The sequence below is a fragment of the Mustela nigripes genome, chromosome 3 (assembly GCF_022355385.1).
Source record: "Mustela nigripes isolate SB6536 chromosome 3, MUSNIG.SB6536, whole genome shotgun sequence".
NCBI classification, from domain to species: Eukaryota; Metazoa; Chordata; class Mammalia; order Carnivora; family Mustelidae; genus Mustela; species Mustela nigripes.
The window spans coordinates 196,005,462-196,019,215 of NC_081559.1; the positions used below are offsets into that span (position 1 = coordinate 196,005,462).

Below are 13,754 nucleotides of genomic sequence, written 5' to 3' on the forward strand. Positions count from 1 at the left end.
CGTGAAGACGAACTCCAGAGCCTCGGTCCTGGGCTGCAGCTGCCCGAGAGGGTTCTGAGCTCTGTCTGACCTGCCCCTTACCACACCTCCACCCTCGCACGCCCCACCCCAGGGTCTAGGCAGGGAATGTCCCCCCAAACACACACACACACACACACACACACACATCCCACAGCCCAGCGGGCCACTGGGACTCTTCTGTCTTCTCTCCTGAGCACCCGCCCCTGCCTCCTACCCCCTCACGACCCCTGCCCCGCCCCGCTCCCTTCCCTTCCCCCAAGGCCACTCCCTGCCACCGACCACAGGGCGGCCCTTCTTGGGGGCACTGTCCTGCCTCCAGCCCTCCCTGACTCCTCTCTCCTGGTGTGCAGGACCCAGCAGGCCAACAGGTGCTCCAAGAGTGTGTGAGCTGGTGGGGGATGTGCAGAAGACCTTGGCTCGGCCTGGCTCCTGCAGGCCCTGGGACAGTGCGTGGTGGACCGGTAGACCGGGCCCAGCATCCTGGCTCAGGCACCCGGCACCTGGCACCTGGCACCGTGGAGCCCCACGGAGGCACAGCTCCCCAGGGGTTCCAGGGGAAACCCTAGCAGGTGTGCCCAGTTATAGCTCACTGCTGTCACCATGAAATGCCCAGCACAGCTCGGAGCCCCACAGAATGCCCCACCAGCCCGGACCCACCGAACCCGCGTGGGCGTGGAGCGGGCGGCCATGCCCTTGTAGGCAGCACCACGTGGCTGAGCCTCCCTTTGTTCCAGATGGGATGATGGAGGCCCTAGAGGACCCCCTGCCTGGCACAGGCCCTCATGCCCCCTCCTGCCCCCGCTCTTGGCTCCCCAGAACCAGCTCTCCCCCATGGGAACACTGTGGGACAGGCTGCCTGGGGGCCTGGCTGAGGTGCGGGAGCTGGGCTGTTGTGTGCGGAGCTCAGTTTCTGCTGGGCTCTGCCAGCACCCCCCCCAGGACTGGGGCATCACGGAGAGTCTGTCCCAGGGCTGGGGGCTGGCTCTCACCTAGGTCCTGACATGGGGGGTTGCTGCCTCGGGGGTAAGGCTCGGGCAAGGTTCTGGAACACGTGACCATAAGACTGTGGGGACCTCCCCGGTCTGGGATTGGCTGCAGGACCCTGCCCTTTCTGTCCCCATAATGCGGGGACTGGCGGGCTCTTCTAGAGGCGTCTAGAAGCTGGGGGGCACCGAGGGCCTCCCAGAGGTAAGGGCCAAGGGCAGAGTCTGCTCAGCTCTGCCCAGAGGTGCCAGCATGAGAAGCTGCCAAATTCTTTACTTGGGACCCCTAATGTCTGCCACGAAAGAGCCCCCAGAGGACCAGGTTTGGCCCAGCTCCCCCTGGTGATCCAGAGCCCTGCTCCCGCCTCCTCTCCCCTCAGGAGTCACCTCCTGCCCCAAACACAGGGAAACCCCCCGGTCTAGCTCTTACCCTCTTGCAGAAAGAGTGAGGCTTCATATTCTTTCTACCTGGGCAGCAAGGGACTCGCCCAAGGCCACACAGCCAGGAGGAGCAGCCTGAGTCCAGGCACCCCCACTCCAGTCTGCTCGGGGCCCGGGGCCACCTCTTCCCAGCTCCGTGCTCTGCTACCAGCCCGTGCAGGAAGGGTGCCGGCCAGCTGGGCCTGGGCAGCAGGACGTGGCGAGCACCTGTGGGCAGGTGGCCGCACGGGAAGGTTGACAGAGGGGAGGGGAGGCCAGGCCACCTGGGGAGCCGGCGGCAGCCCTCCCTTCTCACCCACCAGCTCAGCGGCTGCGAGGGACAGACAGTGGCCCAGCTAGGGGCCTTGGTGGTAGTGGGGAAACCGAGGACCGGAGGCAGAGGAGCCTTCCAGAGTCCGCGTGGTGGCGAATCCAGGCGGGGCATCGCCCATTCTGAGCCCAGAGTGGCTCCACTGTGTCCCTGCGCCATACGGCTGGTGGCTGCCCCCCCCCACCAGAGCAGAGGGGGGAGCCCTGTGAGCTGTGGCACCGGCTGGGATCTGTGGGGGGGTCCGCGGTGGCTTCTCCTACCAGTCACCGTGACCTCCTTCGAGTCACTTACCCTCTTAGCCTCGGTCTCCCCGTCCTGAAGCTGGAGGGCCACGGCCCAGCCTGGCAAAGAAGGGGTGAGACAAGGGGCCAGCGTTGGCTGAAGCCGGGTGAATGGGGTTCTAGTGACTCTGTCCCCGGCCCTCCCTGCCCAGAGCTGCAGGGCCCTGGAGCCAGTGGGGGCGAGGGTGGGGGGAGGAGGGGGGTGGCCTGAGAGGCCGCAGTGACCCCATCACAACGGCACGGTCCGAGCCAGGGGCCCGGGTGGCCGGCGAGGGGTAGGGACACCCACCCCGGGATGGGGGGACGGCTTCTCCCTCCACAGCCCCCCACTTCCTTCCTCCGAGGTTTGTGGGTTCTTCCCTGAAAGACAGGGAGGGGGTGGAGACGAAGGGCAGAGAGGGCAAAGACCCGGAGCGAGCGGGCCGGGAGGGAAAGCCAGGCCCCCACCAGAGGCCCCGGGGGCGAATGGCGGCTGTGGCAGGGACAGGAGCAAGCAGGCAGGCCCTGAGCCCATGGGAGCCACGCCAGGCTGCTCAGCCGGACGGACACAGTGAAGGCCCCTATGGCACTCGGCCCTGGCCCGGCGCTGCCCACCCCTCCCCGATCCGGCCTGGCTGGAGGAGGAGGAGGCCCCCTGTCCCGCTGCAGGTGGACACACTGGCAGGAGGCGGACACGGTGCCTGGGAGCCACGCCAGGGCCAGGCCGGGCAGCGGGGCAAGGCCGCAGCGTCCCACGGGGCTCACCCTGTCCCCTGTTCTGCTCTTCCCACAGCTGCTGCTGAAGGCCGCAGGCCCGCGTCGGGGCCCCGGACTTTAGGAGCTGCTGCTGCACTCGAGGTCGTCGGAAGCGTTCTCCTCCTCCGGCCCCCCGGCTCCCGCCCCGCCTGGCACCCCGCCGCCGCCGGACCCTGGCATGTCAAGGCCTGGCCCGCGCCTGCCTGCCCAGCCCGCGGAACCCCGGCGGCCCCGCGAGCTAGGATGAGGGGCCAGGCCGCCGCCCCGGGCCCCCTCTGCCGGATCCTCTGCCTGCGGCCGCCGCTGCTACTGCTGCTGCTGCTGCTGCTGCTGGTGCTGGGGCGTCGGGCGCGGGCGGCCGCAGGGGCCGACGCAGGGCCCGGGGCCGAGCCGTGCGCCACGCTGGTGCAGGGCAAGTTCTTCGGCTACTTCTCGGCGGCCGCCGTGTTCCCCTCCAACGCCTCGCGCTGCTCCTGGACCCTGCGCAACCCCGACCCCCGCCGCTACACGCTCTACATGAAGGTGGCCAAGCCGCCTGCCCCCTGCGGCGGCCCTGGCCGCATCCGTACCTACCAGTTCGACTCCTTCCTGGAGTCCACGCGCACCTACCTGGGCGTGGAGAGCTTCGACGACGTGCTGCAGCTCTGCGACCCCTCGGCACCCCTGGCCTTCCTGCAGGCCAGCAAGCAGTTCCTGCAAATGCTGCGCCAGCAGCCGCCCCCTGACCCCGGCCCCCGGCTGCTGGGGGCGTCCCCGGGCCCCAGCGATGACTTCTCCGTGGAGTACCTGGTCGTGGGCAACCGCCACCCGAGCCGGGCCGCCTGCCAGATGCTGTGTCGCTGGCTGGACGCCTGTCTGGCCGGCAGCCGCAGCTCGCACCCCTGCGGGATCATGCAGACCCCCTGCGCCTGTGTGGGTGGGGACGGCGGCGCCCCGGCCCCCCGCGGGGATGTCTGCCTGAGGGACGGTGTGGCCGGCGGCCCTGAGAACTGCCTCACCAGCCTGACCCAGGATCGGGGCGGAGACGGCGCAGCAGGTGAGTGCCCGGTGGGAAGAGCACCGCCCGCTGGCTCTCTGGGCAGAGGGTGGGCGGGGGAGGGAGTCATCTCAGCAGGGCTGCCCCGGTCCCCTGTCCCTGGAGAGAGCCACCAGGGAAGCCGAGGGCGTGGAGGTGAGGCTGCTGGGCGAGTGTGTTTGTCCCCGGCCTTGGGGTCCACATACCCAGCCCCCAGGTGCTGCCCGCTGGCTGTCAGTGAGGGGATGAGCGACAGATTTCCGCCAGGATGAAGGACTGTCTCTGGCTGGGGGGGGGGGTCCTTCCATTTTAGGTCAGGAGCAGTGGGCTGCCGTGGCCTGCGGCGGGGTCCGTGGGGCCTCCAGGGACACGGGCCACCTGGAAGAAAACTGAGCCGAGCAGACCGTTTGGAGATGTGGTCGGGACCTTAGATTTGGGGATCGTACGTGGTTGAACCCCTCCGGTCTTGTAGCCTCAGCTGTACTGCGCGCCTGCAGGGTGCCCGGGTGCCAAGGACGCACAGGGACAATGACAAGGGCCCGTTGTGGGGAGGCCGCCCTCAGGGTGGGAGAAGGTGCCGGCAGCCCTGCGGGAGCACATCAGGGAAACGCAGGGCAAGAGTCCCTGGCGGGCCCCGGAGGCCGGGGTCGCCTGGACCAGGGGGCCGTGTTCAGGATTCCGGGATGCGTGCATGAGTCCCGGGGTGTCGAAGGGCATCGCCAGCTGCAGACGGGGCAGACGTGTGTCAGGGGTCCTCGCGGCAGGGCTGATGGGTCTTGTGCGTTCTCGGCCCTGGGAGCACCTTGGCTTCTCCTTGGAGAGCTGGGAGCCCGTGCGGGAGGATGAGACTCGGGGGATGGGGCGCCGGTGGGGCTCGGTGGGCAGTCCTGGTGGTGGAAGCCCCCTGGCAGGAGGCCTGGGGTTTTGTGGGAGCATCCAGGACCCTGGAGCTGTGGCCAGACTGGGGGGGCCACAGGCGACAGCTCTTCTCAGACTGCTGAGCTGTCCAGGCGGCTGAATACAGGCACCAGGCACCCGGGGGCTGGGCCTGGCTGAGGGTTCCACGCTGTGCAGGCCACTCTGCGGCCAGGTGACATTGTCCAGTGCCCTCAGCCAGTGGGGTCAGAGGACTGGTCAGAACCAAGTCTTTAAATGCAGAAAATAAGCTCTAAGAGGTTACAAGGAAGCCAGTTATCTGGGAACAAGGTTCCAATCTGGCCCCCAGCTGTAGATCCTGCAGCATCCAGGAAGCGGTGAGGATAGCTGGAGAGAAGCAGTGGGATGGGGGGAGGGCACCGCCTCTCCCACGGTCTCAGGAGGAGGCCAGCAGAGTCCCCGGGAGATGGGGACTGACGGGGGGTGCCCAGGAAACCAGCGCAAATGCCCTGGGGACATTAGATGTGGGGGCAGAGGCAGCAGCAAGGTAGGAGGCTCGAAGGGCTGACCTTTGGGCTGGGCGAGATGTAGGACACTGTGCCCTTGACTTGGGCAGCTTCTGAGGCAAGGCGGGATGGAAGCAGTCCGCGGGGGGACGAGGAGGAGCAGAGCTTCGGGTCGTGGCCCGTTTGGGAGGTGGGAGGACCCTGCGAGGCAGGGCCAGGCCCTGGCTGGCCTGTAGTCTGGCTCTGCCACTCCCCAGCGGACCTCGGTTGCTTTGTCGGCAAGGAAGGACTGTAGGCCCACATTGGGTCTGACGGGCCCAGGGCCAGCCCCTCATGGCAGCCATGTGCATAAGAGCTGGGTGTGTTCACATCGCGGGGCTTTAAGCAGAAGAGTGACGCGCTCTGGCGGTCCTCGGGCTGTCCGTGCAGAAGGCCGTGGAGCTCGGAGCAGGCTGGTCAGGGTGGGAGGGGGAGGGCCTGGCGGTAGGAGCTGATGGCTGTGCTGGTACGCGGGACACAGGTCAGGAGACAGCTAGACCCCCCCCCCCCCAAATTTCCAGCCAGGAGCTGGGAAAGCACTGGGTAGGGGCACAGTGGGGAGGAAGATCCAGAGGTCAGAGTGGGACTCCAGTGTGGGATTGCTGGGGCACCCCCCCTCCCCAGGTGGGACTGTCCCTTGAGCAGGGCACTCTGGGATCTGGGGCACCAGGACAGGACCAGGTCAGCCCGCCCCGCACTCGCTGGGAGTCCTGGGCCAATCCCAGAAGCTCGGTTGGCCCCTCGGGCCGCTTGTCTTTAAAATGGAAAGACAAAAATAGTCTTTCCTGGGTTGCGTGAGGAACGCAGATCAGGAGGAAGCGATTCTAAGCAAACACGATGCTAGTAATGAAACACCAAGGCCCGTGTCCACTGCTGGGTGCGGGGTGTCGGGGGAGGGGCGCTGGGGCGGAGCCGGAGGCGGGGGAGGACACGTTCGGAAGTGGTGCTCTCGGAAGAGGACGGAAAGGCGTGTGTGTTCACACCTCCACGTGCGTGTGTGTAAGCGTCGTGCACTGTATCATACGTGTATGTGTGCATCAGTGTGTGCGCACCGTGTGTCCGTGGGTACAAGTGTGTGTGCGCGTGTGTTCACACAAGCCTCACCCGTGTGTGCACAGGAGTGCCGATGTGCATGTGCAGGATAGCGAGCATGCACGGGTGCACGTTCACACGTACGTGTGTGTACACGCATGTGCACAGGATGCCACGAGTCCCCGGTGCTCGTGTGGGAACGAGCGCATGCGAGCACCCACGGCCCGTATGCGTGTTTGTGCGTGCACTTGCACACACGTGTGCACGGCTGGTGCATATGCGTGCGGAGCGCGTGTGCATTCTGAGGCTGGGCTCCGCGCAGGGCCGATGCCAGCGCCCTTGGAAAAGGACAGGGCCCAGGCTATGTGGCCAGGCCTGGTGGTCTTGTGGGAAGACCATTTGGAGCATGTGGGCTCGGACTGCACGCCCTGTGGAGGAGGAGCCGCGCTGGGCAAGATGGGCCGGACGGCGTGACCCGGGCCAGAGACCGGGCGCCCCTCGGGGCGTGTCCCCAGACCGGAACACACTGATACTTCTAGGACCTTGGGAATAAATACTCTCGTAGCAGTGTCACCAGCAGCCAGGTCCCGAGGGTGTCCTCTGTGCTGGAAACATCCGCACATATTAACAAGTTTCCTCTTTCCAGCAGCCCAGGAGTTGGCCCACCAAAGCACCCACCTTCCCCCGGGCCTTTGCACTCTCTGTTCCTCTGCCTGCAACACTCTCGCCCAGACCCGAGCAGGGCTCCCAAGTCCTTGCTCAGACATGCCCTCTCCACAAGCCCTGACCGTGCTGTGTCAGACGGCACCAGCCCAAGCCCACGCTCCACCCCCACACACTGTCTCCTTTTGTGAACACACTGCGAACTCCCTGATTTGGTTGGGTCCGTCCCCACCCTCTGTCTCTGCTGGGGCACAAGCACCCCGGGACAGGTGTTGGCCCTGCCCACCCTGGAGCCCCCGGCATGTGGAACGTGCCCGGCACAGAGCAGGAGTTCCTTGGAATAAGGCACAGAGATGTTCAGGCGGCAGCCAGAGTCACACAGCTCGTAAGGGGTGGGCTGGCCGCAGCGCCCGTGGCTCCCAGGGGGTGTCTGGGGGGAAGCTTGCACTTCCGTGCACGTTGTGTGCCGGCACATGGGCCGGGGAGAGGCAGCAAACACTTGGAAGACACACCGCTAAGCTAGGCAGGCGCCAGACCCCAGATGGCGGCCGCTGAGCCAGGTGCCCCGGGAGCTCCGCCCCCTCGCGCTGGCCAGGGGAGGCCGGAGCGGGCGCGGCTCTCCATCTGCACCCCAAGAAGGCCGCGTAGGCCGGCGCCGGGAGCGGGCAGGCGGCCTGGCCAGCCTGTGGCCCATTTTCCGCCCTCCCCCTGCCCAGCCTGTCCAAACGCCACATGGCCGCGTCACGCCTCCGACCCGGCGAGCGCTCCTCAGGCCAGAGCAACTGTCCCCCGTCCTCCCCGCCAGCTGCCTGCGGCCTGCGCCGCAGTCTCTCAGGCCGGTCCCACGGCTCACCTGCCCGGCTCTTTCCCACAGTCTCTCTTTGCATTTTTCTGCCTCTGGTGAGATGGGCCATTTCTCTCAAGGGTTGTTTTAAATATTCATGTTTTAATTAAAGAATTTTATTGCAGAAGCGACACAGAAGATAATGAAAAAGCAGCATCCTGGGGGCTGGGAGCAAGCTCATGTGTGTTCCTGTCTGTGTCCCCATGTGTGTCCCCATGTGTGTGTCCCCATGTATCTGTGTCCCCATGTGTGTGTCCCCGTGTGTCTGTGTCCCCATGTGTGTCCCCATGTGTCTGTGTCCCTGTCTGTGCCCCCATGTGTGTCCCTGTGTGACTGTGTCACTGTCTGTGTCCCCATGTGTGTCCCCGTGTCTGTGTCCTGTGTCCCCATGTGTGTTTCCTCATATGTGGCCCTCTGTGTTTCTGTGTCCCCATCTGTGTCCTTATGTGTCCCTGTGTGTCCCCGTGTGTCTGTGTCCATGTGTGTCCCTATGTCCCCATGTGTATCCTTGTGTGTCCGTGTTCCCATCTGTGTCATATGTCCTTGTGTGTCCTCATGTCCACATGTGTGTCCCTGTGTGTCCATGTCCACGTGTCACTGTCCATGTCCACATGTGTGCCTATATCTGTGTTTGTGTCCCTGTGTCCTCATGTGTCCACGTGTGTCCCCATGTGTGTCCCTGTGTGTCTTCGTGTCCCCATCTGTGTCCTCATGTGTCCATGTATGTCCATGTCCATGTGTGTTCCCTGTGTCCATGTCCCATGTGTGTCCCTGCGTGTCCGTATCCATGTGTGTCCACATGTATGTCCATGTCCATGTGTGTCCCTGTCCATGTCCCCGTGTGTGTCCGTGTCTCCCTGTGCATAGATGTTTCTGTGTGTCTATGCGTGTGCACCACCCACCATCACATGCCTGCACAAGTAGGGGTGCTGGGCTGCAGTGGGGGTCACCCGCCAGCATGTGGGTCCCGGGGATTTGGGTGTGGGACAAGGCTGTGACGCAGGGCTGAGAAGCCAGACTTGCTCAAGGCCACAGCCCTGGCCCCGGGCCTGTCACCTCTCAGCCACGACACACAGGCCTCTGCAGGGCTTCGGGGTGTCCCAACCCTAAGTGCACCTCGACTCCCCTCAGAAAGAAGGGTCTGGAGCCCCTCCCCGGGGTCGACAGGGTACAGAAAGAGGGTGGGCTTGGGCCGTGGATGGAGGATGGGGTCCAGGTGGAAGCGCAGTGTCTCCGGACTTTGGGGGTGACAGGGGGAGTGGTGGGGGCTGGGAGGGTGTGCGGGCCTTCCTGCCAGGGACCAGGGCTGGTCATCTCAGCCAGGAATCTGCTCTTTTTGTACCAAGACCTGTTCACAAAAATCCAGAAAACCAGGTCCAGGACCCTTGTAGACAAGGCCTGTTCCGGATGAAACAGGAAGTGAGCCCAGGAAAAGGACAGGCTCAGGGAAGCCACAGGGAAGCCACGCACGGTCAGAGCCCCCCCCATCGCCCCCCAGCCCAGGCTGCCGGGGATGCGGAGCGATACGGCCCTGTCTGCCTTCCACGTCCCAGGACGATGGTGAGAAGGGCTGTCGGCTGAGCAGCCGAGGCCCAAGGGGAGAAGCAGCGTGCGGGGGCCACTGATGCCACAGGCCAGAGCTGCAGTGGGCGCCGGCCAGGCTTTTAACAGGACACCCTTCCCAGGACGGGGATAGATACCTGCCTGGCTGAGGGAGAGAGGCCACCAGAAGCACGTACACCTGCAGAGGAGGCCATGCCAGCCACGTAGGCAAGCCTCGTTGTCCCCACTGTGAAGTGGGGACGTGACAGGCCTGGTCCCAGGGTCTGCGTGAGGCTGAAGGAGACAGAGCGTCTGGCACAGGTACTCGCGGGAGCTCTCCCTGTCCCCCATACCTGAGCCGTGGCCCATGGCCAGTGGGCACAGCTCTCAGCCCTGTCCTGAGATCTGATGGTGGTTGCTGTGGCTGGTGGCCTGTTGGCCACTCGGGCTCTGAGAGTGGGAGCCGCGAGCCCCGGTGCAGGGTCAGCTAAGGGTGGTCCCCTGTGGACAGGGTTGGGTTGGAGAGGGCGTCCCCAGGGGTCCACATTTGCGCATTCATGTGGGCACGGGAGAGGAGGAGCCTGGGTGCCCCCTGGATAGGCCCAAGCTCGGTAGGGAGCAGGGGTGGGGGGGGTGCTGGAGCAGACAGCGGGTCCCTGGGGAGGGGAGCTGGGCCAGCCCTGGCAGCAGTGGCAGGGACCCACGGGCCGCCCCCACCTGCGGGGCCGGGGAGACCTCTGCTGGAGGACACGGGAAGTGCAAGCCCTCCTCTGAAGGGACCGAGGCCCCGGGGAGGCCTCGGACGTGGGGGGCCTGGCGCGCCCCCGGCCGGCGTAGACTCGGGGCAGCACAGCCTGCAGGCTGGGGCGCCGGGGTGGGAAGGCGGCCGCAGAGGCCCCTCGCCGTTTCTCTCTCCTGGGCGGCCATTAATCGTCTCCATTCATCCATTAATGAGATGGAAATGAGACGCCGAGACAGAGGGGCATTGAGCGGGGGAAGAATACGGCTTCTTTCCATGCCCGGAGGGGCCGCCCGCCCCCCAGCCTTGCCCACGGCTCCGGCCTCGGGAAGCCCGCTGGGCACTGGGGCCGCGGAGAGCTTGCGGGGGGACCCGCGGTCACGGACGCCTTTGCTCGGCCAACACCGACGCAGGGGCAGCCGTGTGTGGGAACGCGTGCTACAAGCAAAAACGGTGACAGAAATAGCAGCTCCCATCTCCCGAGTGATCGCCAGTGGCCAGAGCACGGCCAAGGCTGGGGACCGGTATGTGACGGGGCCCGGGCCTCCGTGCGTGATCGGGCAGCGGGGACCTGCGCCCAGCGTCCCAAGTCAGTCCGTCATGAGGATCGAGGCTCCGAGCGGGACCAGACTCAGGGCTAGACCTAGAGGCTGGCCTGTCCTCCGGGCCGGGCCGTGGCCCCCCTCCCCAGCCTCTCCTGACGCGCCCCCTCCTCCGCGCCCCTCCCCCCCCACCTGGGTCACCAAGGTAACCAGCCCTGAAATAGTGGGTGTTTTGGCAGCTGAGGCCTAACCTGAGTCTATCCTGAGACTCTGCGCTCGCAGCAGTTGCCATGGGAACCGAGTGGCATCCTCCAATTAGCCCGGCTTGGACACCCTCTCTCCCACCCACTGCCAGTTTCCGCGTCACTCAGGCTTCCTTGTGGGGGCTGGGCTGGGGCAGCCAGGAAGGACGGGCGGGACGTACCCCCCGACCCTGTCACCCGGCCTGTCGCCCCAGGCTCTGGGCTTCTCCGTTCCTTTGGGTCCACGTGACGGGATGGCGACACCACTGAGGCCTGCGGCCCGGGCTGGGGGCTTGTGGGCAGTCCTGGCCGGCAGCCTTAGTCGGGAGGCACAGGGGACTCTTAGAAGCTGATTCTGGGCTCCTATGCTTGCCAGCGGGAGGTACCACGGCCTCCCTACCTGCACCTGCCCGTCGGCGTGGGCACCGGGCTGCTGCCCGAGCCACCCACCCACCCTGGCCCCTGGCTGCTGGAGACTTGCCACCCCCTCCCCGGGCCCCTAGTCTACGCACCTGCTCGCGTGCCCAGCCCACCTCCCCACCGGCCGGCCTGCATCTCGGTGGCATAACATGAAACGACATCCACATGTGTATTTCCCACTCGGCACTGAGACCTGGCTTCGTGCACCTCTGAGGCGCGGGCTTCCTCGGTGCCAGCCCCCCACCTCCCAGCCCCTGGCAGACCTTCGTAGCGGCAGCCTGGCACTAGCCCCTGGCTGTTGTGATCACCATTCTCTGAGCCTCAGTTTCCTCTGCTGTAATCAGGGTGAAGCTGGCCTCCTGGGTGGGCTAGGGCTCAAGGCTCCTGTGCCGAGGTGCCTGTCACAGAGGAGGGCCCCCCAGGCAGGCACCGGGACAGGAGGTCCACTGTGCAGGAGGTCCCCCAGAGGAACTGGCCCTGGTGGCCGGGGAAGGAGCCTCCTTCCTTGGAGTGTCCGATAGCCTAGCTCGATTGTCCTTTGGCCTCTTCCTAGCTGGGGGGCGTGGACACCCCTCCACTTAAGCTGGCCTTGGTCTTCATATGAACAGTGGGAGCCACAGCGTGGCCCCTCCACGCTCCCCGCCCCTCCGAGGGAGGAACCAGGTAATGTGTAGCCACCCCCCAACATCACGTGCCTGCACGGGTAGGAGTGGCCCTGGCAGGCCCTTCCAGGGCCTGCCAGCACATCTGGGAGCCCCGTGTGTTCCTGTGGGGGGGGCCCCAGAGAGCAGGGTGCATGCCCAGCCCCTGTGGGGTTGGGACTGCGGTCTGAGCCAGCCCCTCCCATGCGGTCCCTGTGGCCTGGATGCTGAGCTGGCCTGCCTTTCCTGTCCGCCAGCACCAGCCCACCGACAGTGAGGGCAAGAGGCTCACCCACCACGTGCCCTTGGCAGAGGTGCTCTGTCCCTCTGGGCCCAGGGGGAGGCAGCACCCACCAGCCAGGCCTTCCCGTGCGGCGGCCACTGGCTCCCCCTGCCGGTCGCATCCCAGCACAGGCCCACAGGCAACGAGGAGGGGCTCTGGCACCTTCCAAAGTGGCCGTTCAGAACAGATCAGCACTGCCCTGAGTCACCTGGACGCCAAGTAGGTTCTCCCCGGGGAAACTCTGACCCCAGTGAGTGCCCGCACCGGTCCTCCCCCAGCCCTTTCTTGCCACCGATCTCCACACCATCAGTTCTGGGAAGTGGCTCCCCGCCACCCTCAGAGAAGAGGCCTGAGGCCAGGGCGGGATGAACTTGACCATCCCACAGCCAGCAAGCGGTGATGGGGGAAGCGAGCGGTGGTGGGGGCAGCGGGGAACCTGGTCTCCTGGTCTCTTGGCTCCAGCCCCGCCCCCTGCCCCGGCCCCAGGGCCCTGCTCCGGGTCTCCGGCAGCCTCATTCTCTCCCATGGGCTGGGGTCTGCTTCCCCAAGCCACAGACACAGCTGAACTCCCACAGGCACCTGGGGCCCTTCTCACAGGCCTCGTGTGACCTGCCCTTGGCCCTCGGGATGGCCCTGCCCCTGCCTCAGATGAGCCGCATGGGACAGTGGTCTGCCTGAGCGCAGCTTCCCCGTGGGTCCTGGCAATGCCTTCCAGTTCCCTGGACCCCGTGGAAGCTGGTGCCACGTCGGGGCGCCCCACCCATCGTCAGGGCTTGGCGGAGCTGCTTACCTTGACCGAGTGTGCTCTCATCCTGCTTCTGGGAGTGGGTGTCCTCAAGGAGACATGGGCAGGCGGTGGCCAGAACCATGGTCCAGGCCCCTAAAGCATGGCCCTTGGACAGAAGCAGCCATCCTCAGCTCATCAGCGTGGCCTCCACTCTCTGGCCTGAGACAGGCCTGACTTGGCCCTTACGGTCCCCCCCGCCCGCTGCGCTGTACTTCGTCCACTTGGCAAGCTTAGTGGACTCGGGCCACCCGGGGGCTCAGACCCAGGGATGGATTTGGGAGGCAACAGGGCCAGGATAGAGGAGACTCACGACAGAGGCTGAAAGGGGGTGGCTGGAGGCCTTCGTCCCCAAGCCCCCTCAGCAGCCAGGAACCTGCTCTGCCAGGTTGGGGGGTGGGCCTTGGTCTTCATATGAACAGTGGGACCACCAGGTGTGGGACCGTGGTCGCCTCTGGTGGAGTGAGGGAGAGAGCACAGGTCATGGCCAGGAGGTCGGGGGTTCAGAGGACACTGGACGGAGGACCATGGGAAGGGCCTAGCAGGGCTTGAGGCTCTATGTCTGGGAGTGAGGGCCCCCTCTGCCCTGGGGCCTGTCGCCAGAACCTTACAAGAGGCAGCCATGCTGGGGCAGGTGGGGGCAGGTGGGGGCAGGTGGGGCAGGTGGGGCAGGCTGTCTTTCATTCATTCCTTCATTCTTCAGACACCCTTGGCGCTCCAGCTGTGTCCGGCCCCTGCACCGGGGCCCTGGGTTCAAAGCCTGTAGAGACCTTGGCACGGGTACCTGTAGATGGAGAACTGGAGAGCACTGTGGC

At 65.8% G+C, this 13,754-nt stretch overlaps 1 protein-coding gene across 2 annotated transcripts in view; it reads left to right on the plus strand.

Annotated features, from left to right (window-relative positions):
• Window positions 1-13,754, plus strand: part of ADGRB1 (adhesion G protein-coupled receptor B1) — a 75,656-nt gene that overhangs the window by 10,053 nt on the left and 51,849 nt on the right. For both annotated transcript variants that reach the window (XM_059395241.1, XM_059395242.1), the window contains exon 2: window positions 2,809-3,807. In XM_059395241.1, coding sequence (XP_059251224.1) covers window positions 3,015-3,807 — 793 coding nt within the window. In that variant the 5' untranslated portion in view covers window positions 2,809-3,014. The remainder of the gene's footprint in view (window positions 1-2,808; window positions 3,808-13,754) is intronic.